Source organism: Notamacropus eugenii, chromosome 2, assembly GCF_028372415.1.
Source record: "Notamacropus eugenii isolate mMacEug1 chromosome 2, mMacEug1.pri_v2, whole genome shotgun sequence".
Taxonomy (NCBI): Eukaryota; Metazoa; Chordata; class Mammalia; order Diprotodontia; family Macropodidae; genus Notamacropus; species Notamacropus eugenii.
In genome coordinates this window covers 156,756,292-156,783,804 of record NC_092873.1, presented here as the reverse complement: position 1 = coordinate 156,783,804, position 27,513 = coordinate 156,756,292, and the positions used below count along the sequence as shown (strand labels likewise).

The 27,513-nt window shown below is 36.0% G+C and overlaps 1 protein-coding gene across 9 annotated transcripts in view; it reads right to left on the bottom strand.

Moving 5' to 3' along the window:
* The window catches only part of CYB5R4 (cytochrome b5 reductase 4), a 122,637-nt gene that overhangs the window by 90,601 nt on the left and 4,523 nt on the right, over positions 1 to 27,513 (bottom strand). For 8 of the 9 annotated variants that reach the window (XR_011974399.1, XR_011974398.1, XM_072642720.1 and 5 more), the window contains exons 2-3: positions 22,651 to 22,804; positions 1,806 to 1,906 (exon numbers count right to left, since the gene is read on the bottom strand). Coding sequence is in view for 7 of the 9 variants with exons in the window: in XM_072642720.1 (XP_072498821.1) it covers positions 1,806 to 1,906; positions 22,651 to 22,804 (255 nt within the window). In the remaining 2 variants the exon portion in view is untranslated. Of the gene's footprint in view, positions 1 to 1,805; positions 1,907 to 22,650; positions 22,805 to 24,704; positions 27,439 to 27,513 lie in introns of those variants that run through there. The other variant, XM_072642722.1, reaches the window with a different exon arrangement.

The window sequence follows — 27,513 nt, the reverse complement described above, 5'->3', positions numbered from 1 at the left end:
AGCATAGATAACAAGAAAGCAGTTAATCATCTTTGTGCAATATTTAAACAAATGACCCTATACTACATAACAATTAATCTACCATGCTCCCAAAAATCTCTGTTCTGGGCTACTTAATCAGAACACTAAGGTGACCTCTCCAGTAAAAGTTTTGTTTCTATCTTTCGTTTTGAGTTTTTTTCCCTATGGAATGGCCTCTAGTTCTCTTAAAGATGGTTGCATGGCAACCTATCTTTTGATTAGTAACAGCACAAACTGAGTATCATCGTTAAGTCCAAAAGAGTTGCTCATAGCATTTCCATTACCCTAAAGCTCTGAAGTGCTTTAAAGAAGCAAAAAGTTTCATACAGGTATAAGAATATAGTTATTTACTCCTACGGTGAATGAAACTGATGACCAATTTAAATCTGTTAGTCAATAGAAAACAACAGGTCTAGCAATGAAGACATGGTTTGAATTGCTAAAGATGGTAATTGTAATAGCAGTTTTAGTTGTTCCTGCAAAACAGTTTCCCCTATCTAGTAGGGGCCAAAGAAACAAACATCTTAGAATATTAGGGTAAAGATTCTTTTGCTGTGCTCTAGCATTTTTGAATCATTTCGCAGCATTTTGTCTGTGGAAAGTATGAGCTGTATGTCTGAAAGTGTCCAGTAAGAGGTTCAAAAGATAGACAAAGAAAAAAATTAAACACACATACAAATTTTTCAAGTTCTCAGCAATGTTTCCCAAAGCTTCCTCCTCAGTTTGCATCCCTAGCTATCAACAAGTCAAATGCCACCTGGAAACATTCCTAATAAGCTCATAAGAGTCTCTCTCAAGAGAATGATATCAAGATTAATGTGCAGCTGTGGTTTCTCTCCAAGGATATTAATAATTCCCAGTCCCAGAATTTGTTGGAGATCAAAAGGGGTCCTGCCAGCCAGTCAATGAACAACATCCTCTAGCTGTAATGAATTTCTAAATGAAAAATAGTCTCAGTTATCTAAATATATGATAAACTAAAAAGCAAAAAAGGTCAAAACCAGAAAATTCTACACTCACAAGTAATTATATAGATTTTTCTAAATTTAAGTGTTCTTCTAAAAAATGGCCAGTTAGCAAGATGTCACTAAAGATTAACCATTACCAAAACAGTAATTAGGTATAATTTAGCTAAATAAAAGCCAGGTTATATTCAGTTGACTGGCCCCAAAGGAAGAAGCAAAAAATAAATCCTTACAGCAAAAGAAAACGATGGAGGAAAAACAGATAAGCTAAACTTAAATAAAAAACTGAAATGGCCTTTAAAAAACTAAGTCAGCTATCTCTCTTAATATCAAGAAAGTACCGTTAACACAGAAAAATCACAGGACTATGTACAAAACAAGTATAAGAAAAGTAGTTTTCCATAATACATACATGTATTTTATACATATATATATATATGTACACACATACATACACACACACAGACACACACACATTTACAAGAATTGGACCATAGGATTTGATGCTAGAAGGGATCACAGGGAATCATTAAGTTTCAAAAAGCCATTTCATCATACTGACATTAACTAACCTTAAGATGTTAAAATAGTCTGATTTATTTCACTGCATATGTCTCTCCCAAAGTTTTTCTCTCCTCTGTATGTGGACTGGTAGAAAACGTTTACAAAAGAGTATTTTAGTTATTTTTTGAGGTATGCAGACAGATTCCATATCTCTCAAAAATACTTTTAAATTTTCTAGTAGGCATCCAGCCCTCACTGACTCCAAATTTAAGAGTCTTCTTCAATCACAATATTCCATTACTTACAGCATCTTACCTGATCAAAAAGGTCTGTACCATCTGAGCCTGCTGCTCGCATCAGTTCATCCTCCCCACCTGGGTGATATTCCATATATGGACTAACATTATAAACAAGTCCTGCATTAATATAAAGAGAAATGTTATAAATCAACTGCTTTAAAAGTTAATAAGGTACTTTGATAACTTCAAGAAGGTATATGATGAAAAATGCCTACTTTTATTTTCTAGTAAATGTACTGACTCCAATATTATAAAACATTTGAAACAGAAAGGAACAAATAATATAAAGTATTACTACTCACTCTTCACCTTCTGCCATCTTTCTGGACTATAGAAGGCTAGTTAACAAGAACTAAACTGTCTCCCTTAAGTGTATGGCAACATTGCAGATACAAGATTCTGTCCTAAGCCCTCTTTTCTTCTCTTTACACTTTCAGTTAGTGATTTCAAAGCTTCCATGATTTTAGCTGTCACCTCTATGTAGATGACTCCCTTATCTACAGATCTAGTCCCAGTATCTCCCCTGAAATGTAGTACCATATCACCAATTTCTATTGGGCATTTCAAATTGGATATAAACTCAACATGGCCAAAAATGAACTTGTTAGCTTTCTCTCCAAACCTTCTCCTTTTCCAAACTTTCCTTTTCCTGCCAAAGGCACGAACCACCATCCTTGCAGTCTCCCAGGTTTGTAACCTTGGCATTATCCTTGACTCTTCATTTTCCCTTACGCCATATATCCAATCAGTTATCTATCTCAAAGTTTCTACTTCTACAATGTTTCTGGAATCCAAAAACTCTCCTCTCTACTCATATTTCATTTCAAGTCCTCATAATCTCTTGCCTAGATGACTGTACTATCTTCCTAATCGGTTTTCCTGTCTCAGGTCTTTATATTAATTCTCTTTATTCTATATGTATGTATCTATATGTTTGTTTTCTTCCCCATCAGAAGTAAGCTCCTTGCGAGAAGTGATTGTTTTATTCTTGGTACATGTATTCTCAGAGTCTAACACGACAGCATAGCACAAAAGTAGACACAACTTTTATTAATTAATAAATTCAATTAGTTAATTTAATTAAAGGACTGATTGGCCTTACAAAGTATACCAATAGTGCAAAGGAAAAAATAAGTTATCTACCAATACAATGATGAACCCCTGCTCTCAGAGAGGAACGATGTTCTTGAGTACATAAGCAGCACTAAAAAAGAGCCTGAACATTCTAAACCACTATCCTATAATTCTACCTTGCATTACTACCTCTTACTTTCAAGGAAAATTTCATTGAATTTGATTATCTATATTCATATTATTTCTCCTCAATGAGGTAAGGGAAGCTAGGTGATGCAGTGGATAGAGCACCAGTGCAGGAGTCAGGAGGACCTGAGTTCAAATCTCACCTCAGACACTTGACACTCACTAGCTGTGTGACCTTGGGCAAGTCACTTAACCCCACTTAACCCCAACTGCCTCATCCTGGGTCATCTCCAATCATCCTGATGAGTATCTGGTCACTGGATTCAGATGGCTCTGGAGGAGAAGTGAGGCTGATGATCTGCACAGACCTCCCTCAGTCAAAACAAAGTCAAGTGCAAGCCATGTCATCATTTCTCTGATGGCATGGTCTTCTTCGGCAACGAAGGATGAACACACTATTCCTCAACGAAGTGTCGGCTCCTCAAGGACAGGAACTAATTGGGTATCCACTGCCTGATATAAGCACTTACTGAATGCTTGTTGAATACAGAGTAGGGAAAAAAACCAGCTCACTGCTACGTAATCAAGACAAGCAAACTTGGACCTGAAACAGAGGTAAAAAAAATGTATCTCTCTCCTCTGAGTTGAGAAGTAATAGGGAACTCTGGGTCCCCTATGCCTAGCCTTATTTGCTAATCCTAATCCATGTCGCTGATATACAGCACTGTATATATTGTCAAATGTGAATGCTATACTAGATGATTTTGCTAAACCATTTAACTTGGTTATAAGGGAAGGCTCACTAAAAGAAAAATAGTATGCTTAATATGACTCTCTACTTTATTCAATTAATTAGTCATATTCTAAAATGGTTCTTTGATAAAACTCTGTCTCCAATGCCTCATAACTAATCAAAAGATATAAGAGCATGTTCTCTTAATAGATGGTAACAAACTGGAAAGGCTTCAAATTCAAGCACAAGCCTGGTGCTAGTCCATATTTCTTTTGCTTACCTAAGTTCAGAAAGATTTATCAGCAGTCCAGATGAAGGTAAATGAATTTTTCAAGCACAGTAACCCTTTAGAATTGTCAATTAAGTCACAGATTATGTCTTCAGTAGAGAAAATACCCACATTAATAAAAACCACAGATCTTTCGTAGTATTGATTCTTTGAAAATTCAATCTGTGATAACAGCAGTTTAATGAGTTTCGAGCAAAGAATTCTCTCTTCTAAAGCAGACCGGAACCTGCTTTGCAACTTACAGTTTTGGGGGCATTTCTTGTAGATACTATATTGTTGAGTCTGTTTACTAATCCATTTCATAACTACTTGATTTTAAAAGTGAATTCAATCCATTTATGTTTCAAGTGATAATTGTTCATTTTTATTTTCTCTTCATGAGAAATGCTAGTTTTTCCATGTTACCTAAGATTTCATTCTTTCAGAAAGAGAAAAAAAAAGCTGAAATGATCAGAGTTTCTGACCTCAAAGCCAAAGCTTAATGAGATAAGGAACCCATTACAGCAAAAAAATCAGAAGTGATGATTCAACGTTTATATGCTATTACTATTATAAAAGGCTATTGCTTCTGAAGTCCTACTGTGTACAAGTCACTAGGAAAATGAAGGACTGGGAAAGGCAGAGAAGGAATAAATTATTTCTTTAAATATTACCAATAAAAGAAATGAAGAAACTGATGTGAGACCATAAGTCTAAAATAATACTTTTATCTATAATACACAAGAAAATGTAAAAAAGAAAATTATATCAGTAAAATCATAATCCCAAGATTTCTTCTTGGTATGAGAGGAGGAGGGAAAGGCTTATGTCCCTGTGAATGCAAAGAAATTAAGATTAGATTGTTACCATCAAACAACTGGTTGATAATAAGGTATGATGGAAAGAAAACAAAAATCATTATAATTTTTAAACATAAATGAACTAAAACCAATCATCAAAAAAAACAGCATTGCCAACTGGATTAGAAAACAGAACTACAACAATATGCCACATACAAGGAATACATCTACAGTATAACAACTTAATATGGAGGGCTGTTTCAAAAACAAGATGTGTAGTCATGATTTAAGATAAGGTTATGGTAAAAAAAAAAAAGGTGCCTTCAAAATACATACAAAAAGGGAACCTACATTATTTTTTAAAATGCCACAGATATGGAAATAATACTAATACTGTATGTTTGTAACAAATGACACAGTAAGTACTTAGGAATGCTAGCTGGAATGCCAAAAAAAAAACTACTACTGATAAATGATGATAACGATGATAATGACAATGACAACAGCAGCATTTATACGGAGCTTTAAGACTGCAAAACATTTTACAGATATCATTTCAACTGATCCTCACAAAAATACTGTGAGATAAGTGCTGTTATATACATCTTACAGATAAGAAACTAAGATATAGGTGAGGTAACATGCTTCTTTTGGAACTTGGCAAATATAGCATAAAGATAAACAAGAAGGAAATTACAGACATAAACAAAATGTTGAAAAACTGGATTTGATAGGCCTGCGGAGACTAGTGAATGGGTAAGTCACAGACCAGATTTGGGAGATCTATGAGATGTTTACAATGATGGGACAGAAGTCCTACATACATTCATTATAGACTAGAATTTGATTTTAAAAAAATAACTAAAAAAAATGAATGGAAGATGAAAATCTAAATGGAGATTAGATATCATATCCTTAATATGATCAGCTTGGAGACTAACTCAAAACAACAATAAAAATTATACTGAAGAGAATGACAGCAACAGAACGTATCAAAAATTCAGTTGAAACTATAGCAGTCCTTAAAGACAAATGTTACTTGTGCAATAATATTTGCAGAGGACAAAACAGAGAGTATTAATAAAATAAGCAGTCAATTTTTAAAAGTAGAGAAGTGCATTAATAATCCCAAGGAAGCTCAAAAGAGGCCATTTTAAATAAAAACAAATGAAGACTGATGCATTAGTTAATTTGAGACTTGTTTTGTTTTGTTTTTAGAAAGGGGACAACAGTTACCAAGATCAAAAATTTTTAACAGGTGAATTCACAATGAAGAGAAAAATAAGATTTTTTAAAAAATACTATACCCAACTATACAGGGACCTAAAAACCTATGTGAAAATCCAGGAAAAAAGATAAGTCTACAAAAAGGCCACTGTAATAAATCAAAAGGGCTATCCATCTGTTAGCCCTTACTCACTACAAGTCCAGTCTACTTCCTTTTCCAGCAATACATCTCTTGGACTACAGTTTTTAAAAACTGTTTTGTTATTCTGGACTTGACAAAAACTGACAAGCATGAATATTTCCACACAAAATAGAACAAGAAAAAAAGAGGACTGCTTATGAAACTGCAAAGAGAGCTCATTTTTATATATATATATATATATATACATATATATATACACACATACACACATATATATTATATGTATGTGTATGTATAGCTTATTTTTGAAAGTGTATACTCATATGCAGGCTGTTCCAAATTTGTCTCTCCTATGTGTTGCCCTCTGAACTGTATTGCCCTCTGAACCCCCTTCTAATGTATTCATGTTTGTTGTCTTCAAACGTTTCATTGATGATACTCTTTTCTCCTTTTTAGAGTACACCACTATCTGCCACGTACACACACACACACCCCTTCCCTTGTAACAAGCTAACATAATCAAATGAAACCAATTGTTGTATCTGAAAATCTGCTTTATTCTGCATATCTAGTCTATCGCCTACTTGAAGAAGTAAGAAGTATGCTTTGTCATTAGTCCTTTGCAGTCATCATTAATCAAGATTTGTCTTTCCAGGTTTTATTTCCATTACATTGTGCCAGTCATTTTATAAATTCTTCTGCTTCTGCTTACTTCACCCTTTCATGAGCTCATAAAAATTTTCTTAAGTTTCTATGAATTAATCTCTTATGGCACAATAACACTTTATTATATTCATAGACCAAAATGTGTTCAGTCATTACCCAATTGATGGGCAACCCCTAGTTTCCATTTATTTGCAAAAATAAAAAGTGCTACTATAAATATTTTTCTACATATGGGTCCTTTCTGTCTTTGATTTCTTTAGGGTATGTATGTATCTAGCTGTGACATCACTGAGTTCAAGGTTGTGCAGAATTTCATGACTTGGATATAGACTGGATACTAATCTTTTCTGCATGATTTGTCACAATTTGGTGATACGTCATGCATCTCCCCATTGCTTTTTAGATTAGCCACAATTTTGGTCTTTTGGAGACTGTATTGTTCTATGATTCATAGCATATCACCAGTAGAACTTTCCTGTTTCTTTTCATCCAAATCTGATTTCAACGATGTAGTAAATTCCCAGACTGGAATATTCTACCAGTGAGGATCAGCAATTTATCTGTAACTTGCAGTCTTAGAGAATTGCTAGGGGTTACTAAAAGGTTGAGTAACTCACCCATGGTAATATAGCTAGCATGTACTATAGGCAGAACCTGTCCCTCCATCAGAAAAATACTGATTTAAAAAGATGAGTTTTTGTTTCAAGGAAAAATTTCTTATCAGTGAAGGTACATGCACTAGTAGAGCTGTTCCAAATGCAATCTAGCCCATGTTCTTCCTCCTGTTGAACTGTAGGCCTGCTTCTTTGTCAAATGGCAGTGCCCGTCAAAGATTTATGTTTTGAACAAGCGAGTCAACGGACCATCCATCCAATTATCACAGTCTGGATGATTGACATTCTTTACCTTCTTGATTTTCCTTCTATAAATATGTCAAATTCTGGTTTATGAGACACCAGTTTAGGTGCTTTACTCAGTCAATACAATGTCACACACAAGCAGGAGCCACTGGAGTTCTTATTGGGAATCCTTCTTAGAACTGGACTTGGAGCTGGAAATTCTTCACAAGAAGCAAGCACTTTTAGCAAATATTATGTCTCCTTGTTTTAGGACTCACTCGATATTGATAAGCAGAAGATAAGTAGTTATCTCCATAACTATACCTATCAAGTAATTTTATATAATCTTAACATATCCACACATCTTCTGGAAAGAAAAACTTTAAGGTAATATTTTATGCTACCCAATTAAATTAAAAAAAGCAAACCAGTATGATCTTATATTCTATGTACCTTTCAGGCAAATATGTAATTGTAATGAAAATGAACTACTATGGAATATTACTTGCAAAAGACTACTTTTTCCCTAAACATATTTTCATCAAGGACACTCAAAAAGGACCAGTGACATCATGCAGTGATGTCTTGACTTGCGAGTGGATTGGATTTAAGTGAGGCAGAGCTGCAAATGTCATCAGCCTCACTTTCTCCTCCAGAGTCACTGAAGTCCAGTGGGAAGACAAAAGTTAAGACAACTACTGAAGACCCAGGATGCAATGGATGACCTTGGTGTCTTCTATGTCTGACCAGCCTCTAAGTGCTCCACAGCACCTGCTTTAGCTGCCTTGGAACAAATTGTTATCTTCCTGTTTTCCTGATGGACTTTTTTCTATAGTAAAACCATACCATGATTTTTATAATGATTTATTATCTTTCCCTCTTTCAGATGTCCTGAGAACCAAACTCTCAATGTCCTCAAAACTGTGTTACCTTGGGCATGAACCTCTTCTCTGTATAACTGGTTTTATCCAATTGTTCTTCCTGTCTTAGTCTTCTTTATTGCCCCTGGCCCCTCCCAAGCTATTTCTACAGGCTAATTACACATTTCTCCTTTTCATATACTCACTGGTCCAGCCAAACTGGCCTTCTTGACCATTCCTCACACATGACATTCCATCTCCTATCTTCGTGCCTTTTAACAGGCTCGGTAGATCCTCAGATCTGGAATGCACTTCCTCTTAATATGCACCTCTTAGAATCCCTAGCTCTTCAAAAGCTCAGCTCAAATACTATTTCCCACATAAGCCTTTCAAAATTCCCAGCCCAGCTGCTATTTCTCTCCCCACTCATTGCTTTGTATTTATGTTGTAATTCTGCATTTCCTTTTGATTGTACATCCCCCTAATAGAATGTAAGCTCCATGTAAGAAAGGACTGTTTTGTTTCCTGGTATCCCCGGAGTCTAAAGCCGTAGCTGGCAAATACTATGTGCAAGATAAACATTTGTTGGCTGATTGCTATTCGCTTCTTTATTCTTAGGAGCTGTACTGTTAAAAGAACAAATGTGAACAACAATACCAGCTGTCTTGTTAAGAGACGTATAAAATGAGAAGAATGTTAGGAAATAAATATTTTAAATAGTGGCTACTATGCTAAGTGGCATTTCACAAATATTATCTCATTTAATCCTTACAAACACCTGGGACAAACATGCTGTTATTATCTCCATTTTACAGTTGAAGAAACTGAGGCAAATAGAAGTTAAGGGATTTTTCCAGGATCAAGTGGAACTAGTAAGTGTCTAAGGCCCCATTTGAACTCAAGTCTTTCTGATTCCAGGCCCAGGTCTCAATCAGCTGTGCCACCTAGCTGCCAGAAAAGGCAACTGAAGAGGTCAGACAGGAAGTAAGAGAACCATGAAAGAGATATGAGAAAATATCTAGGTTAGCCATGTTTACCTTTAACCTAGCTAGGCTCCTGACTCTCTGAACTACTTTTCTACCTTCCCAAATGGTAGGTGCTTTGTTCTCCTCACTCACTTTTCAACTACTCATTTTCAAACTACCTTTTGTGTGTAGTAGTCTTCCCCCATCAGAATGCTCATCACTCTGACTAACCTAAGTTTGGCCAAAAATTAAATAACTCTAATGAATTGACTGGCACCATTAAAACAGAACCATCTGTCCATGTGTGACATATTTCAAAGGACTATACTTGTCCTTTAGCTGAAACAAATTTTATCTGATGTAAATAAGAGCAAAATGGTATTAAACTTTTTAAATGGTTTATTATAGTTCATTCAAACTGTCGACATTACAAGTAATGTGATGATTTTGCCATCTTGTGTTCAGCAAAGGAATTACATAATATTTTAAAGAATTATAATCTCTGGACTCAAATAAAATATACATTCAAATTTTACTATCCTGAATTAACAAGGGTAGAGGGAATGAGAGAAGCAAAGTAAATTAATGAAATGATTGAATTACAGAACGTTTTTAAAATAAATGCAGTTTTACTATATTCTAAAGTACAAATTAACATAAGTAACAAAACACTATCTAGTAAAGATCTATAGGAGATATACTTAATTCAATTCAATCGGATACATTCATTTCAGTGTTTACTTTGTGCCAAGCACTCTGCAAGCAACTACAGGGATTGTTTTTACAGTCTGACTATATTGTCTTGTTTGGCTGCATTTTGTAACTAGTGAAAAGACTGGTATTTGATTGCACTAAGAAAGATACAGTAGAAAGTTCTATCAGATATAGGTTTGAACTTCAGTTCCAAAACTTACTATGTGAAAATGAGTCTGTCTCTAAGATTTACTTTTCTCACCTCTAAAATGGGAATAATATGGTAGCAGCTAGCATATAAGCTTTGCAAAGCAAACAAACAAGGTTTGCAAAAAACTTTACATATATTACATCATTTGACCCTTATAACAATTCTGTGAAACAGGTGCTATTATCTCCTAATTTACAATGAGAGAGTTTTGTTCGAAGTCACACAGCTACAAAGTATTAAAGTCAGGATGTAAACTTAGGTCTTCATGATTGCAAAGTCAACATTCTATCCTTTATACTACCTAGCTACCTAAATGTGCTACTTGTCTCAGGATTTCAGTGAGTAAGGCACTTTCCAAACCTTAAACAGTGTTCCATAAGTCTTAGCATAGCTTTAAGCTATTCAAGTTCTAAACTGCACTAAGACTTTCGGGATACTCTGTATAAAAGGATGAGTTATTGCTTTCTACCAGTGATATATATGAAAAGGGAAGGTGCCATACCCTCCCCCCTCCCAAAAGGGAAATTAATCTGATGCTGACGAATCACAGGTTCCTCTTCTCCACAGATGAACAACTGTATAACATCTGAGACACAAACCAAAGGGGAACAACAAGCAACACTCCCTTCTTAAAAAAAGAAAGTTTCATCTCACGTAACCAGCACCAACATGCCTGCTAACAGCTTTTAACTGGAGGTCTTTCCTTGGCTCTTAATGCTTCTCCACTGTGACTTTTTTGACTTACTTTAACTAATCTCTGTTGTTACAAATTCATTTACTTGCTTTTTTCTTTTAAAAACTACTTTAAATGAGGAACAGGAAGCAGCAGTATCCTCACCAAACTACTCCTCATGCTGGGTAATTCTTATCAGTGACCTTCACAAAACAGAGGCCTACCTATCTCTTAAATTGCTTAATCCTTTGTGAGTACCAGTACAGAACTTGGTCTACTATCTACTATTATCTACTATTCCTTGCTCTAAATTGGCCTATTTGTGCAGTAATGGAAAAAGCATCTGATAAAGTAAGGATACTGGTTCAAAGCTTGGCTCTGCTGCTTATCAGGTCACCCTGGGCAAATCTATCAGCCCTCTCCAGGCCTCCCTTTCCTTATCAGTAACATTAGTTAGTTGCCCAAGATGATCTTTTAAGATCCCTTTCCATCTCTAAACCTATGATCCTATGAACATAAGAGAATTTAGGATGCCACAAAAAATAAGCATTTAATGAATGTTGAATAAATACAGGAAGTTTCACAAAGAAGTTTCTTGAGTACCAGCAGCTAACAGATTTTAAACTCTTGAATATTTCACCAATGAGTAGGAAAATGTGGCTTTGGACAATTCAGAGCAGAAAGACCAGTTTTTTTGTCTTAGGAGAAGCTTTTTCCTGATTGTAAATCTAACTTGCCTGTCTGCCCCTTTGTCTAATTCTCTACTGAGTACAACTGCCCAGAAACCTTATCCATTGATATTCATATTGACTGACTATACTAACCACCAGTTCCTTAATGTAATTTTCCTCCAAATCTCTCTGCCAATGGCTTGGTCCCAAGGCTGACTCACACATCTAAGCTCACATTCACCACTTAATAGAAAATAATTATTCTTTGCACATGGCTGACAATCTGACCTTCCCCTCAGCTGGGCTAGAAAGGAAGCTCATAAATAAATTCTCATAATATAGAGAATTATAATGCTTTCTTTCATCTCAGTTCAGATGAGTTAGGAAGACAGCAATGAGTTATATAATCCCAAGTCCACAAAGGAATGGAGTGTTTCTTTTTGCTCGTGAAGGTGTTTCTGTATGTTATTACTAAGAATTAAAATTCCTCTCAGAGTTAGAAAAGTATATGCAAAGAACTCCACCTTTTAATATTTCTCAGAGACCACACAGTAAGCACTTAATAAATACCTGTTAAGTGACTTTATAAAAGATCTGGCTTTTAAATAACAAATTTCCTCTATTCCAAGATTCCTGATTCTTCATTATACTACCTTCTCGCAATGCAATTTTGATTATGACAAGATAAAGCTAGCCATAAAAATATCAGTCAGTATCAGAGTGTTAACTTATAAGCAATCTGATACATATCTGATACATACAGGATACCCCCAAAGGCTTAGTGCAGTTTAAGCTTTAATAATTTACACTAGGACTTGTGGGACATCCTATATAATAGGTGTATGATGCATATAGGACCAGCACTGTGATTTCTTCAGTATAGGAAATTACTGTCAAGTCACTTGATTAAGCACTTATTTAGTACTATGCACTGTGCTAAGTTTGGGCATACAAAGAAAGCAAAAAAAAACCCCCAAAACCAGTCCTTATCCTCAGGGATATTAAGTTCTAGTAATGGAGACAACATTTAAACAACTAAGTGGATACAAGATATAAAAAGGGTACATATGAGAGGAGAAAACATTAGTAGGTAGGGTCACCAGGAGAGGTCCCCTGGAATAGATGGGATTTGAGCTTGAGTGCTGAAGGTCAAGGAAACTAAAAGCAGCAGGAAGAGAAGGCAGCAGAATGTTCCAGGTGTGGGAGAAAGCGAGTGCAAAGACATAGTGATGGAAGATGAAAGGTGTCATGTTTGAGGACCTGCAAGTAAGGGAGCGATGCTGGAATGGAGAATTTGTGAAAGAGAATAAAGGGTTAAGAGGCCTGAAAGGTAGGAAAGGGACAGGTTATAAAAGACTTTAAATATTAAAAAGAGTAGTTTATGCATGATCCTATATGTAAGAGGGAACCACTGAAGTTCAGGAGTGAGAGGAGCAGGGGGGTTAATGGTCAATATGGTTAGACTTAAGCTAAACTTTAGAAAAATCACCTTGCTATCAAAAAGGAGGAAAAATTGGAGTAGGAAGAGCCCTGAGGCAAGGAAACCAACCAGAAGGTTATAGTTTGGGCAAGAAATGATGAGGGTTTGCAGTACAGTAGTATGCTACGTGCATAAAGAGAAAGGGACATATACAAATGATGTTCTGAAGGAAGAATCTACAAGATTTGACACCGGATTGGCTATATGATTTGAATGAGAAGTCTAGAAGAAGGTTTTGAGCTTGGGTGACTGAGAGAATGATGTACCTTTGACAATGACACAGAAGCCTAGGAAGTTAAAAAGAGGGAAGAGATTGGGAAAAAATTAGTAAGTTCTGTTTTTAACATGTAAAGCTGGAGAGTTCTATGGGACAGCCAATCTAAGATGTCCAAAAAAAGCAGTTGGTGATTCAGGACTGGAGCTCAGAAGAGAGACTAGGCCTAGAAATACAGATCAGAAATCATCTAGATAGAGATAATTGAACCAAAGAAAGGTAATGAGATTACCAAGCAAGAAAATATAGACAGCAAAAAGAAGAGAGGGACTTGAGATTCAGTCTTGGGAGATATGCAGTTATTGAATATTACCTGGATGAAGAAGCAGTGAAGAAGACTGAGAAGAGTCAGGAGAAAAGGAAAGAAGACAGTCATGAAAACATAACAAGAAGAGAGTACCCAGAAGGAGGTGATCTAGGGTGTCAAACAGTGCACACTGATAAAAGGTCATTAGACTTGGAAATTAATATTATTATATCAAATGTAAATTTCATATAAGATATAAAAGTATAACTAATTGATAACATTAGTAACTTTGAAGAGGGAAGTTTCGGTTGAATGATGGGCTCAAAAGTCAGACAGCAGAGGATTTAGAAGAAAGTGGGAGGAAAGGAAGCAGAGGCACCTAGAGGTACCTCTCGAAGAGTACAGTCACGAAGGAGAAGAAAGATATAGCAAGATTATAGGATCAAGTGAGGGTTTTTCAGTATTTTTTTAAAGGTTTGGGGAGACATGGACATGTTTGTAAGCAGCAGGGAAGGTACTAACAAATACAGAGAGACTGAAATTAAGAGAGATAGTGGGGACAATCTGCTAGAGAAGCTGAAGGGGATGGGATCAAAATTGCACCCAGAGAAGGGGTTAGCTTTGCCACATAAAAGGGCCACCAATTCATCCTAGACCAGAGTAAAGAGGGAGATTGTGGGGAAACTGTTTGAATGATATGAATTCAGGAGGAAAGGAGGAAAATAAGAGCCCACCAGATGGCCTCATTTTTTTCTGTAAAATATGACCTAAAAGGGTGGAAGAAAGGGGTCTCACAGGAGGCCTGAGGAGACAGCAGCTACTATGGAGAGTGGAGAAGTGAATTAGAGAGAAACAGAAAAATAGAATTCTGCTTTGGTGCATTTAGGGTTCAGGTGAGAGTAGATAACAAGTAGTAGTGAACCGAATTACCAGTTTTGTGTTGTTTTTTTTTTTTTGTGGGTAGGAGCAAAGGAGGCAGATGGTAGGAGTAATCTGGGGTTGGAGCTTGGCAAATTATAACAGGACAGAGGGGCAAAGCAGTCAAGTGAAAAGGACACTATATTGTTGAGTTTATTCACCAATGAGTCAAGATAAGGAAGAAAGGAAAATGCAGCCAGTGCAGGGGAAATAGCTTCAGAAAGAACTGAAAGATGGAGGGAATTAGAGGTACAATGACAACAAAGAACAGGATTGTGGTTTGTAAGACAAAGGAAGGATAAGATGAGAAAAGATTATGATGAGATAAAGAAATTTCAGAATTTAGGAACAAGGAAGTGTAACACTATCAATGATCAAGTGGCAACAACACTGTAGAACACTGTGACAACATCAAGCGTGTGTGTGTGTGTGTGTGTGTGTGTGTGTGTGTGTTTGTCCTTCCTTGCCAAAGAAGACCATGCCATCAGAGAAATAATGACATGACTTGCACTTCACTTTCTTTTGAGTGAGGGAGGGCTGTGCAGCTCACCAGCCTCACTTCTCTTCCAGAGCCATCTGAATCCAGTGATCAGATATTCATCAGGATGACTAGAGATGACCCAGGATGAAGCAATTGGGATTCAGTGACTTGCCCAAGGTCACACAGCTAGTGAGTGTCAAGTGTCTGAGGTGATATTTGAACTCAGGTCCTCCTGACGCCTGCACTGGTGCTGTATCCACTGCACCGCCTAGATGCCCTTATCAAGCATATAACCATCTCTGTGTATAGCTCAAGTGGAGTAGAACAGCAGACTATGAGAATTGAGTAGAATGAGGAATAGGGAAAGAAATTCCTATGCAAATAGACAGCTGGTCCATAACTTATAGTAAAGCTACTTGAGGGCAAAAGAATTTATGTAACCGTCCAAGGTCACAGAGCCAGGACTTGAACCTCAGTCTCCCAGACACTGAGCCCAACTTTCTATCTGTTATACCATGCTCTTATCACACTCAAACATAAAATAAAAACTTACTTATCTTGTTCTTGATTCAGATTCCTGACAAGATCAACCAAGGATATCTAAACATGCTATCTTCCTGATTAATATGTGTATAGATAGGTATACAGATATAGAGTGCTCCTAATTTTCTACGCTTTTACAGAGTCCTGTTCTGGGTTCTCATCTCTCTATACTTTCTGCCCTAGACAATTTCATTCACTCTCAAGGTCTCAATTGCTATGTCTAGGCAGATGACTCCCAAAATCTTTACATCCAGTCATGATGTTTCTTCCAAGCTCCAGAATTCACATCCAACTACCTACAGGGCAAAACTACCTGCATAATCCATCCCCATCTCAAAGTTAACATGCTAAAATTGGGCTTTCCCCTTCAACCTAAACCTGAGACTACCCAGTCTTATCATCTGCCCCTACAGTTATCCCTTTCAAAACCTGAGGGATGGATACCTGTCCTGGTGCTACTCCCTGAGGACCACCAAGCCTTAACATGTGCCCTGTAGCTGAACCATCTTAATCGTGCTGTCTTTTCCAAACAGAATGCAAGCTTCTGGACAGCAGGGACTTCCTCAATTCACTATTTGTACACCAATCCTTCATATAGTCAGTATTTTGCTTGGTAGTAAGAGCGCAATAAACCTTTCTTCCATCCCAAACTAGATCTTGTTTTTATGACTTCTATGACATAACCATTTATCCTTAAAGATAAACATTACTTTAAAATTCTGTTTGACTCTTCCTTCTCCCTTACTTGTCCAGTAAGACACCAAATCCAGTTGACTCTACAGCAACTTTTCTCCAATAATCTCTTCCTCTCTTGATATTAAAAATCTTAAAAAGTATAGTAGGTGATTAATAAATGTCTAATGCATTATAATGCTGTTATATATTACTCCTCAGAGGTCCAGAACCAATGAGAAAGCCTTCTTAACTTTGTTCTCTAAAAGCATGCATTAGATAACATTGGAGCATTAGGAAAAGTAAATGCCAGAAGAGAAATAATTCTACTAAATCATTATCTATAGGAAATCTGAATTGGAAAGCCTGATTCTCTAATGGCCTAATTCTCCTGAATGCAAGAAGAAAATACCTGGTTGAACTCATTTATCATCTAATAATGTAAAATAACAATCTAAAGGATAAGTGTAGGAAAAAATTTCACTTGAAGACAGGAACTATTTGATTTTTATATCCTCAGGCTCTAGCACTGTGCTAGCAACAAAGGTACTTAATAAATGTTTGAGGTTTGCTTGGATATCTAACCAAGAAGTCAATATTATTTAATAATCAGTCCTTTTTTGTCTTGATCCTTATTTTAGGTTAAAAAAAAAAAAAAGATCTCCCTTCCTCCATCCCTTAAACCTTCATTATTTAATATTATTTACCCACACATACTTAAAACAGTACAAACACGAGGATATGAAGGTTTAAATGAAACTATTTTTACAATTAAATGAGATACCTTGCAAAGTCTATGCAGCACTTCTCTCATACCATAATGCGGCTTCCTTTTTAACTACATATCCACATAATGTGGCTTCCTCTTTACATATGCAATAGTCTTGACTGCTCTAGACTTGAGTAGTTAATCTAATAGATTACCAGGGACCCTTCAAATTCTAGCAAAGTTATTAAGAAAACATTTCAAATGGATTTCAGGTAAAGAAATCCTTTATTAAGTTCAAATCCTTTGGTAAATAAGAAACTTATTTTTTCAAAACCTTTGGTCCATATATTAGATGGTCTAATGGGAGATTTTGAGCTTTGCAATCAAAGGCAGTAAAGACTGAAGATTTTAGGATACTCCTTAACTTCAGAAATGCTTCTGCAAAAACAATCATATAAGGCAGTGAGGGTGAATCAAAGGAACAGGAGACATGGTATGAGAAGTCCTGGCTCTGCAATTTACTTACTATATGAGCCTGAGGAAGTTATAACCACACTTGGCCTATTTCTTCATTAGTAAAATTAGGGATTTGGTTTAGATCTAGGGGCCTTAATAGATCTAAATCCTATGATCTTAAATACAAATTTCTACTGATAACAAGCTATTTTATTCAACTGTACTGGTCTATTATAATATGATCTTTCACATTTTACAGATTTTAGGGTCCTCAAAAGCTTGAATCTAGTGGCTCTAACCACTTTCAAATATTTGATCATAAAAAGTTTAAAAAATCCCAGAAGATCTCTTGTCTCCAGAGCTGTTTAGATCCTGTTTTAAGACATGAATGTCTGTCCTAAGTGATGAGTACCTATCCTTACAAAACTATTACTCATTTCACCAGTAAAAGATCCTCAAAATGACTTCCAAAAGCAGTCTATCACATATTGAAGAAGAGGAATCACTTTTCTCAAATAATAAAATTGCTGGACACCCCTTCAAAACTCTATGTAAACTTTCTTCTCAAATTGCTATCTAATCCCATCACCTTGCATAATGATCAAACAAGTTTTAGGTTTTATTCCACTACTGGTTCCTGCTATATACTATGAGAATTCAATTCAAGTCAAAATGTTTTAAAAAGCAAGATATTGACCAAGGTGCTAGGGATACAAATAAAAGAATGAAATGGTGCTTGATTTCAAGGTATGAACACAATTAAGCAGAAGGTAAGTCTGGGGACCCCTTATTAGAATCATACTTTAAAATGCATAAAACAAGGTATATAAGATTTAAAAGAAAATTAGTAATATTGAAATAAAGTTATCAAAATACTTTAAAAGAAGTTCATAAATTCCAGATTAAGAACCTTTGCTCTATATCTTAATTATGACCTCTGTTGTTGCTGTGTCCAAAAAATTCACTTCACTACAGTCAACCTGTCCAAACGTAACTCATATTAGGGTTAGTGTTGGAAAGGAGTTTAGGTTAGAAACAAAGTAAGCAGTGCTAAAAACAAAACAAAACAACATATACAATGAGTGCAAAGTAAATGGAAAGAACAAGCACAGAACAATCAAAATCAAATTCTGTGTAATTATGATGATCAAGCTTGGCCCCAAATAAAAAGACACCTTTTTCCTCTCCTTCGAAGAGGTGTGGGACATTGTACAGAAAGTCAGCTATTTTTTCCCGTCTTTTCTCTTAAAAAAAAAAAATTCTTTGTTATAAGGGATGTTTCTCTGGGAAGTGGGGTTGGGGGAAATATAGTCAAAGTAGAAACAAAATAGATTAATAAAAATCAATTGTTTTTAAAAGGTAGAAAATTGTAACTTTTTTGGGGCAAAGCAATTGGGGTTAAGTGATTTGCGCAGGGTCACACCGCTAGTAAGTGTCAAGTGTCCTCCTAATTTCAGGACCAGTGCTCTACCCACTGTACCACTTAGCTGTCCCAAGAACTATATACTGTTACCAAACACTGTATAATTATCTAATAAGAGAAGATTATACCTATATACAGTACTATGTGGCTTACAAAAAAAGCATCTTATATATATTATCTTGCTTCAAGTATTAAATTGCTAAACTAGGATACAAATTGATTTCAAATCACAACATTCATTTGGTCTCCATCAATCTCTAGAGTGTAACACCCAGCATTAAACTGAGAGAATTTTCACTCCAGCTCTGCCTGAAACCCATTAATACCATCTGTGGGGCTCTGTCATCCTGGATTTTACACAGTACCACTTGCCTATGAATATAACTAAACTTTTTTGAAACTATTTTTATCAAGATTTACTGCTTCTGAGACAATTTAGGGCACACTTTACCCTAAATTCAAAGTTTTCCACATACAATGTTTATTCCTATTTCCTAACCCAATAAAACATTACTAATATTGCCCCATTAAAAAATGATGTTTAAAGACCACATCACACAACAGTAATATCTATATTGTCGAGGTTGAAATGGGGTAGAGCTATTCACCCTTTTGTGTTTTTTTTAAAGAGGAAAAGTTTCACTAGGCTTTCATAATCAATGGTAATTCACCTGGGTAAATCCTTTAATAGTTCTACAGACAGAGCTCAATGATGAACCATTAACTATTAGTTAAATAAGAATTTAAACAAATCAACATCTCCCATTCCCATTATCACCCAATATTTCCTACCAAAGTAGAAATTTTTATAACAATGACATGATTTATTTTAAATTTTATCATTAATTTTTTAACTTTTTAAAATTTTTATTTAATTTATAATATAAATACACTAATATAAATAATATTTAATTAAATTTTTAAAAATCTTAATTTTAAAAATATACAAACTCTTATGTCTAGATATTTCCTTATCTCTAATAAGAACATAAATCTTACCTAGCTATCTTGGTGTCTCAAGTTTTCTGGAACTATTATTCATCAAATTCTTATATATGCTATTTGGGGAACAATTTGGCTAATCAATTAGTCATTAAATTCACTCATCACTTTCTTCTAAAAGCTCAAGAACAATATTCTGTAAGGCTGCAAAGGAAATTAGTCATGGTCTTCTTCCAGTTTTATTTGAATGCACAGAGCCCTACACAGGGAGAACAAAAGCAGTCAGTCCCTAATCCAACTCTATTAGAGTTATATCAGTTGTTCCCTTAGCCTTTCCTCCAAGAGGTCCTAAGACACAGAACCAGATTCCCAAAGACTCGGATGTTCTCATTTTACCCTACTCAATGTGAAGCACTATTTAGAATCTGTCACTTGGGGATACTTTCTCAAGTCTTCTTTCAAATTTGTATAGCTGAAGATGATGTAGAAAGTTATCTATTTATCTCATATATAAAATGGAATATAAATTAGCTCATACTTGTTCAAATATTCTTAAAAGTACTCAGACTCAGGCTCCATATGATTTTTAAAAATTTTAATGAGTTCCTTTTCCAAGATGTTGTGAGATACCAAAAACAAACAACAGTCTTTAACCCCTAAGTCTTATACTCTAATAAGAATGACATCTACACAGCCCATAAGCACCTACTATGTATCAGGCACTGCACTAAGCATGAAGGATACAAAGGCAAACATACATTCTCTGTCCTCAAGGAGCTTATATTCTAAGAGAATTTAACAATGAAAGAGAATATAAAGAACCTGATGGTCCAAATGGGCAGATTCAAAGGAAAGAGAAATTACTAACGCTTAGAAAGATCTTCGATCTCCAGGACCACCAATTTAGTGGTGGTCATTTGAACTGAGCCTTGGATTTCACTAAGGAAAGACAGGAATGGGGGAAGAAGAAGCCTTAAGGAGTGCGAACCAAGGTATATAAGTAGGAAATGAATTTTTGAAAAAGTATTTAGTAAAGGCATATTATGTATCAATCACTATACCAAGCACTGGGAATACAAACACAAAAAAAAAGGTGTAAGGAGTTAACATTCTAATAGGGGAAGACAACACATAATGGAATGGTGGCTAGAGAAGGGTATTATGGACCAGGAAGTCACCATGACAGAAAGTCAAACAATTGATATATCCTTTCCAAGAATGGCAGTATTGGTATGATTACTGTTCACAGCAGAGGGAGTTGAAATCAGGGATTAGGAGGGTGAAGGGTATTATCAAGTCTGTACTTGACCCTGAAATGTAAATCTAAAGAAAGAGGAAATGGACACTAGCCTTTTACCAAACAAACAATCTCCTTAATGATTTAGTTCTGAGATTTTAATAGAGCATGGTTATTTTGACCAAAAAAAAAAAATTTTCATTCATATATTTTATTTTGGTTTTGGGTGAAGTATATGCTAAAATATGCCCCCAAAATAAACATTTTCTCTTAACTGCACAAACAAAAGACATTTACCTTGCTGCTATCAAAGAAAAATGACTTAAGCAAAATGAAGAACACAGTCATAAATGAAAGGTCAAAGAAAATCTGACAATTTAATTAAAATGTATTTACCTTGGACCCAGACTGAAGAAGTCACCTAGTCCTATCCCTTCATTTTACAAATGAGGAAGATGAGGCTCAGAAAACTAAAGCTGGAAGCTAGGTAGCATAGTGGAAAAAGCTGGACCTAGAATCAGGAAGGCCTAAGTTCAAATCTAGCCTCAGAAACTTACTAGCTACATAAGCCTGGGTAAGTCACTTAAACTCTGTTTGACTCAGTTTTCTCCACCTTAAAAATGGGGATAGTAACACCACTTACCTCTCAGGGTTGTTGTGAGGTTAAAACAAGTATTATTTACTAAGTGCTTTGCACTTGAGTGAAATTTCCATACCCTCTTCAAGTACTAAAACTTTTTTGTCCTAACCAATTTTGAACACAATTCTTCAGAAAATTTTTACACATTTCCCTGATCTTAAACCGAGGTTACTGTACAAAATATAACTTTTTCTTAATAAAACAAGATAGCATCATAAATATTCATAGCAGTCCTGCAAAATAATTCTGCTGTGCTTTTTTTTTTTTTTAGTTTTTCAATTTCTTCCTTGAATGTCTGGCTCTCAGCCTACCTCTAACAGTTTCCCCTCCCACCACCACTGCTGGTTCAATGTTTCAGGTTGAGAAAACAGAAAACTAAAGTTTAAGAAGTTCATGCTGAATAAAAATAAAACTATAAAAGGCTTTATGAATTCAGAAGTAAAGCACTTCAGTTTAAATATAAGGATTTTGTCACAACAGTTTCAAGTGCTCAGGGGCCTTGTTTGTAAGATTTCAATCCAAAGGGCTGAAGTTCCTAGTTGTTCCAGATAAGCAGGGGATTGATACCTAATTTTCCTTTTCTACTACATTAAAATGCTTAGAAAACCCTTTGTTCCCTTTCCAAGTAAATAAAAGAACGTTCTCCATTTGGCAAGTTTGCAGCCTTCTAGATGTGGTGTGTATTAAATTACTCAACCAAAACCAAGGAATATCAAAAAGAAGGTTGCACAATTTAATTCTTATAATAGAATTCTTCTGTTATGCAAGTATAAGGGGTTTGTTTTAAAAGTCTGTTTGTGAATTACACTCCTGATTAGCATTACTGGGGCTTTCACTGGAAAATACAATAAAATTCACACCTAAGTCCATAAGCAAATAAAAACTACTTACCTCTTATGCATACCCAACAATCATCTTTTTTGTTGTGTTTGCTAAGTTCCTCTTCAGTTACTTCAATTAATCTTCCTTTCAATCCTGTGAGATCCTTTCCACTTTTGGTCAGTCGAATCCAATCCATAAGACTTCTGCCTTGTTTTAAAGGTACCTCAAAAGGAAGAAAAATTTCTTCATTTAAGTCAACTAAAAATTTTCCTATTTGTGGATGATTCATCCCCCAAGGTTTCTCTTTTCCCTTTCCTTGCCTTATGTCCACTTTTCTGTTCTCTTATTAACTCCCTGAAAACAAACTGAAAATGAAATTTGATAGTATCTAGTTTACGTCAAATTTTGTTACCAACTACTCTAAGGACCTGTTCAAATTATACTCTAGAATTTTATATTAAAAACTGAAATAATGGACAGTCAGCTGAGATTTATAAATGTAGTCATCTAAACAGTTTTTCTGATAATAGTATCTAACAGGAAAATATTTGAGGAAAGTGAAATAAACTTAAATGGTTTGGGGGATAACTGTCTACATAAAAATCTAGATTTTACAAAAATTGTAATTATAAACTAACCAGTAAAGAATATATGATGAAATAATGGAAAAGAATAAAACTAACACTGTTCAAAGTTTTGAGAGGGTCTCTATAGAAATAATACATTTTCAGAATCTTCTAAAGCAGGGATCCTTAACCTTGGATCTAGGAACATTTTTTAAAAAGTATTTTGATAACTGAATTTCATTATAATTGATTTCCTTTGTAATCCTGTATATTTTATTTTATCCATCTGGAAATATTCTGAGAAGAGGTTCATAGGCTCCAACAGACTGCCAAAGGGGTTCATGACACAAATAAAGTTAAGAACTCCTATTTAAGAACAAAAAGGAATTACACATGCTTAATAAATGTATGATGAATGAACAAGTATATGAGTGATAGAAGAATTTATAAGAAATTTCCATAGAAAAGTATAGTCTCTAACAACAGAACTGTAGAATAGAAAACAAGAAAACAAGCAGAGAACGTACAGAAAGGGTCTTCACTAAATCATAGGGATTAGATAACTCAAAATTAATAAATACTTTGATTTTCTCCCAAGGTCATACCCTTCCCAGTCTATCATTTTTTCAAGCTAAATTGGCCACATAAAACACCTGTTTTGTTTGACACATACTAAAAGAATTCACAGATGCTGGGGAAATGGAATAGCTCCCTAGGATAAAAGGTGTTTAAGCATAAAACAACTTGCTTTCATACTGGAAAACTGCTAAAACATATTAAGTATATTTGAACAATCTCATATTTAATATTCTGTAAGAGAAAATACGGCTAACATCAAAATTCTCTGCAGAACAGTTTGCAGAACGTCATTCTATCTATATCAATATCCTTCATAATATAATCTGACCACCATCTGACTAAGTAGAAAAAGTAATGAGCCAGAAAACACTCTTCCACTCTGGGACAAAATCAGATCTCCCTCATTAAGTCAGGCTTCCAATCATCCTTTCCCTCCCTTTTTATCTAGCTAACAGGAAAATAATGAGGTTATTAAATTTTTCAAAATCAGTTTACAATTTCTCCCCAAACCCATGCACATACAGCAAAATTATTCAAAGGAGAGGGAGAACTTGGCTATATTTTGATAATTAGTAGCATCACTTCACTGTTGCAAATAATATGTGATAGTGTCAGCTATGAGTATACGATCATACAATAATATTTAAGAGCTGTACATAGTTATTTACATGTTACCTCCCCCATTAGACTGTGCTTTCCTTGAGAGCAGGGACTGGTTTTTGTCTTTCTTTTTATCTCCAGTTTGTAACACTACACTAAGCACAGTGCCTGACACATGGTAGGTATTTAATACTTCTTGATTTGACTTACAAGCTAACCAAAAAAGTTGGCTTAGTTCTAGGCAAAGCACTGCCTTGGACCTTTGACAAATCACTTAAAACAAACATCCATGTCTCCTCACTTGTCAGAAAACCTCACTTGATCTGTCCATTTCCACTAGCTATCATCCCATGTCTCTTCTGCCCTTTTATGGCTAACCTCCTTGTGAAGTCCACCGAAAGTTGATACCTCCACTTCCTTTCTTCTCACTTTCTTAACTGTACAATCTTACTTCCCACCCTATCATTCAATCAAAACTGCTTTTTCTAAAGTTACCAATGACCTCTTAATAGTCAAATCTAATGGCCTCTTTTCAATTCTCATTCTTGACCTATCTCCGGTCTCTGACACTATCAATTATTCTCTTCTCTTTTACACTCTCTTCTCTCTAGGTTTCCATGACTGTCCTTTCCTGATTCTCTTCCTGCTGTCAGACCACTCCTCAGCTTCTTTTCTAGATCTTGCTCCATGTCACACACCCCCTAACTGTGAGTGTCCCAAAGGGCTCTGTCTGTCCTGGGCCCTCTTTTCCTTTCCCTCCACGATACTTCAGTTGGTGACATCATCAGCTTCCAGTTTCAATTATCATCTCTATGCTGATGATTCTTAGAGAGCATTATTCAGCCCTAACCTCTCTCCTACCCTCCAGACTCATATCTGCAAATGTCTAGCAGACTTTTCCAACTGGATGCCCAGAGATATCCTAAATTTAATTAAGTCCCAAACTGAACTCATTATCTTTCCGTGCTTCTGAACTTCCCAGTTACTGTTAAAGGTACCACCATTCTCCTAGGCATTAAGACTGGAAACCTAGGAGTCAACCTCAATCTCTCACTCTCTCTCACCCACCCTATCCAATGTGTTACCAAGTCCTGTTGCTTTTGTCTGTGTAACAACTCTCTCTGGAATATCTCTGACTCTTCCACTAATCTGATGCAGACCCTCAAACATCTGGACTACTGGAATATCCTGCTGGCTGTTCTCCCTGACTCAAGTCTCTGCCTACTGCAGTCCATCCACTACTCAGCAGTCAAATTTCTCTTCCTAAAGTGCAGATTTGACCATATCACCTCTCTATTCAATAAATTCCAGCAGCTCCCTATTACCTCCAGGATCTAATATAAAATACTCTGGCATTCAAATCTCTTCAGACATGGTTCCCTCCTATCTTTTAGTCTTATATACCGTACTCCACATCACAGCTAAGTAGCACAGTGGATAGAGTGTTGGACCTGCACATTAGAAGACCTGATTTCAAAGCTGGCCTCAGACCTTAACTGTGTAACCTTGAACAATTCATTTAACCTCTGTTTGCCTCAGTTTCATCAACTATAAAATGGGAATGATAATAATAGCACCTACCTCCCAGAGTTGTTGCAAAGATCAAAAGACTTAATACTTGTAAATCATTTATATGCCTGTGATAAGCCACTGAACCTCTTTCTTGCACTGTTCATACTTTCTGCAGTATGACCTTATTTGGATGTAGTAGGCACTATATAAATGCTTGTTATGGTTATTACTATAATTATTATTATATTCTGCAATAGCATGATACTTGCCTCCTTGTAACAGCTGACAAAAGGGAGTTCAACTCCTGATTCCAGGACTTTTTACTGGCTGTTCCCCAAGTTTGGAATATTTCTACTTCTTGGTTTCTCTGGCTTCCTTCAAGTCCCAGCTAAAATCACATCTTCTAATGGAAACCTTTCCTGACCTCACTAATATCAGTTCCTTGACTCTACTGATTATCTCCAATTTGTCCTATATATATCTTCTTTGTACATAGCTCTTTTTATGTTGTCTCTTCTACTGGACTGTGAACTCCTTGAGGGCAGGAACTGTCTTTTGCCTTTCTTTGTTATCCACAGCACTTAGCACAGTGCCTGGCACAAAGAAGGTACTTAATAAATCCTTATTGGTTGACTGGACCTCAGTTTCTTCTTTCCAATGAAAAAGTTTGGCTATAAAGGCTTCTAAGTAAGATCCCTTCAGCTTCTACACCCATGATCCTAATCTCATCCTTTGCAGTGCCCTCTCCAAATTACTTTGTGTAAGGATTAAATGGGATAGCATATCTACAGCACCTTGCAAATCTTAAAGTACTAATATAAACTGTTATTACATATTTTGAATGAACTTATGTTCTTATCTGCTTCCCTATCTTATAATTTTCCAGCAACTGAATATAATGGCAGAATCTGGGGTGGGGAACCTGTAGCCTTAAGGCCACATGTGGCCCTCCAGGTCCTCAAGTGTGGCCCTTGGACTGAATTCAAACTTCACAGAACAAATCCCTTTAATAAAAGGATTTGTTCTTGGACTCAGTCAAAAGGCTGCCCTTGGGGACCCAGAAGGCCAAATGTGGCCTTGAGGCCACAGGTTCCCCATTCTGCTTAGTTTTTGGGGTGTCTTTTTTAACTTCTTATCCTCAAAATCTGGCATTTAGTAGTTGCTTAATAAATGTGTATAACAAAGATAAAGATGGTGATGATGATGGGCAGCACAATGGAGAATGCTGGTCCTGGAGTCAGTAAGACCCGAGTCCAAATTCAGGCTCAGATGCTTCCTAGCCCTATGACCCTGGGCAAGTCCCTTAATCTGTAAATGGGAAGAATAAAGAACCTACCTCAAAGGGATATTGTGAGGCCAAGTAAGATAATATCTGTAAAGTTTTGTGCACACAGTGCCTGACACACAGTAAACACTATGTATTGGTAAAGCGTGTAGCACACGGCGCCCAGCACACAGGAAGCACTGTATCAATGGGAGCTATTATTAACAGCTTTACGATACAGCACTTTAAGGTTTGCCAAGCACCGTTCTCTGAACTACGACCCCAAGAACTGGGGATGGGGGAAAAACGATTAATGCCCCGCCGCCTACCTTCCTCCTCAATCCCCTGGTCAGCCCCTCCCCTCTCCCTCCAAGACCGCCCTCGGGCACTGCCAGTTTAGCCTGCAAACGT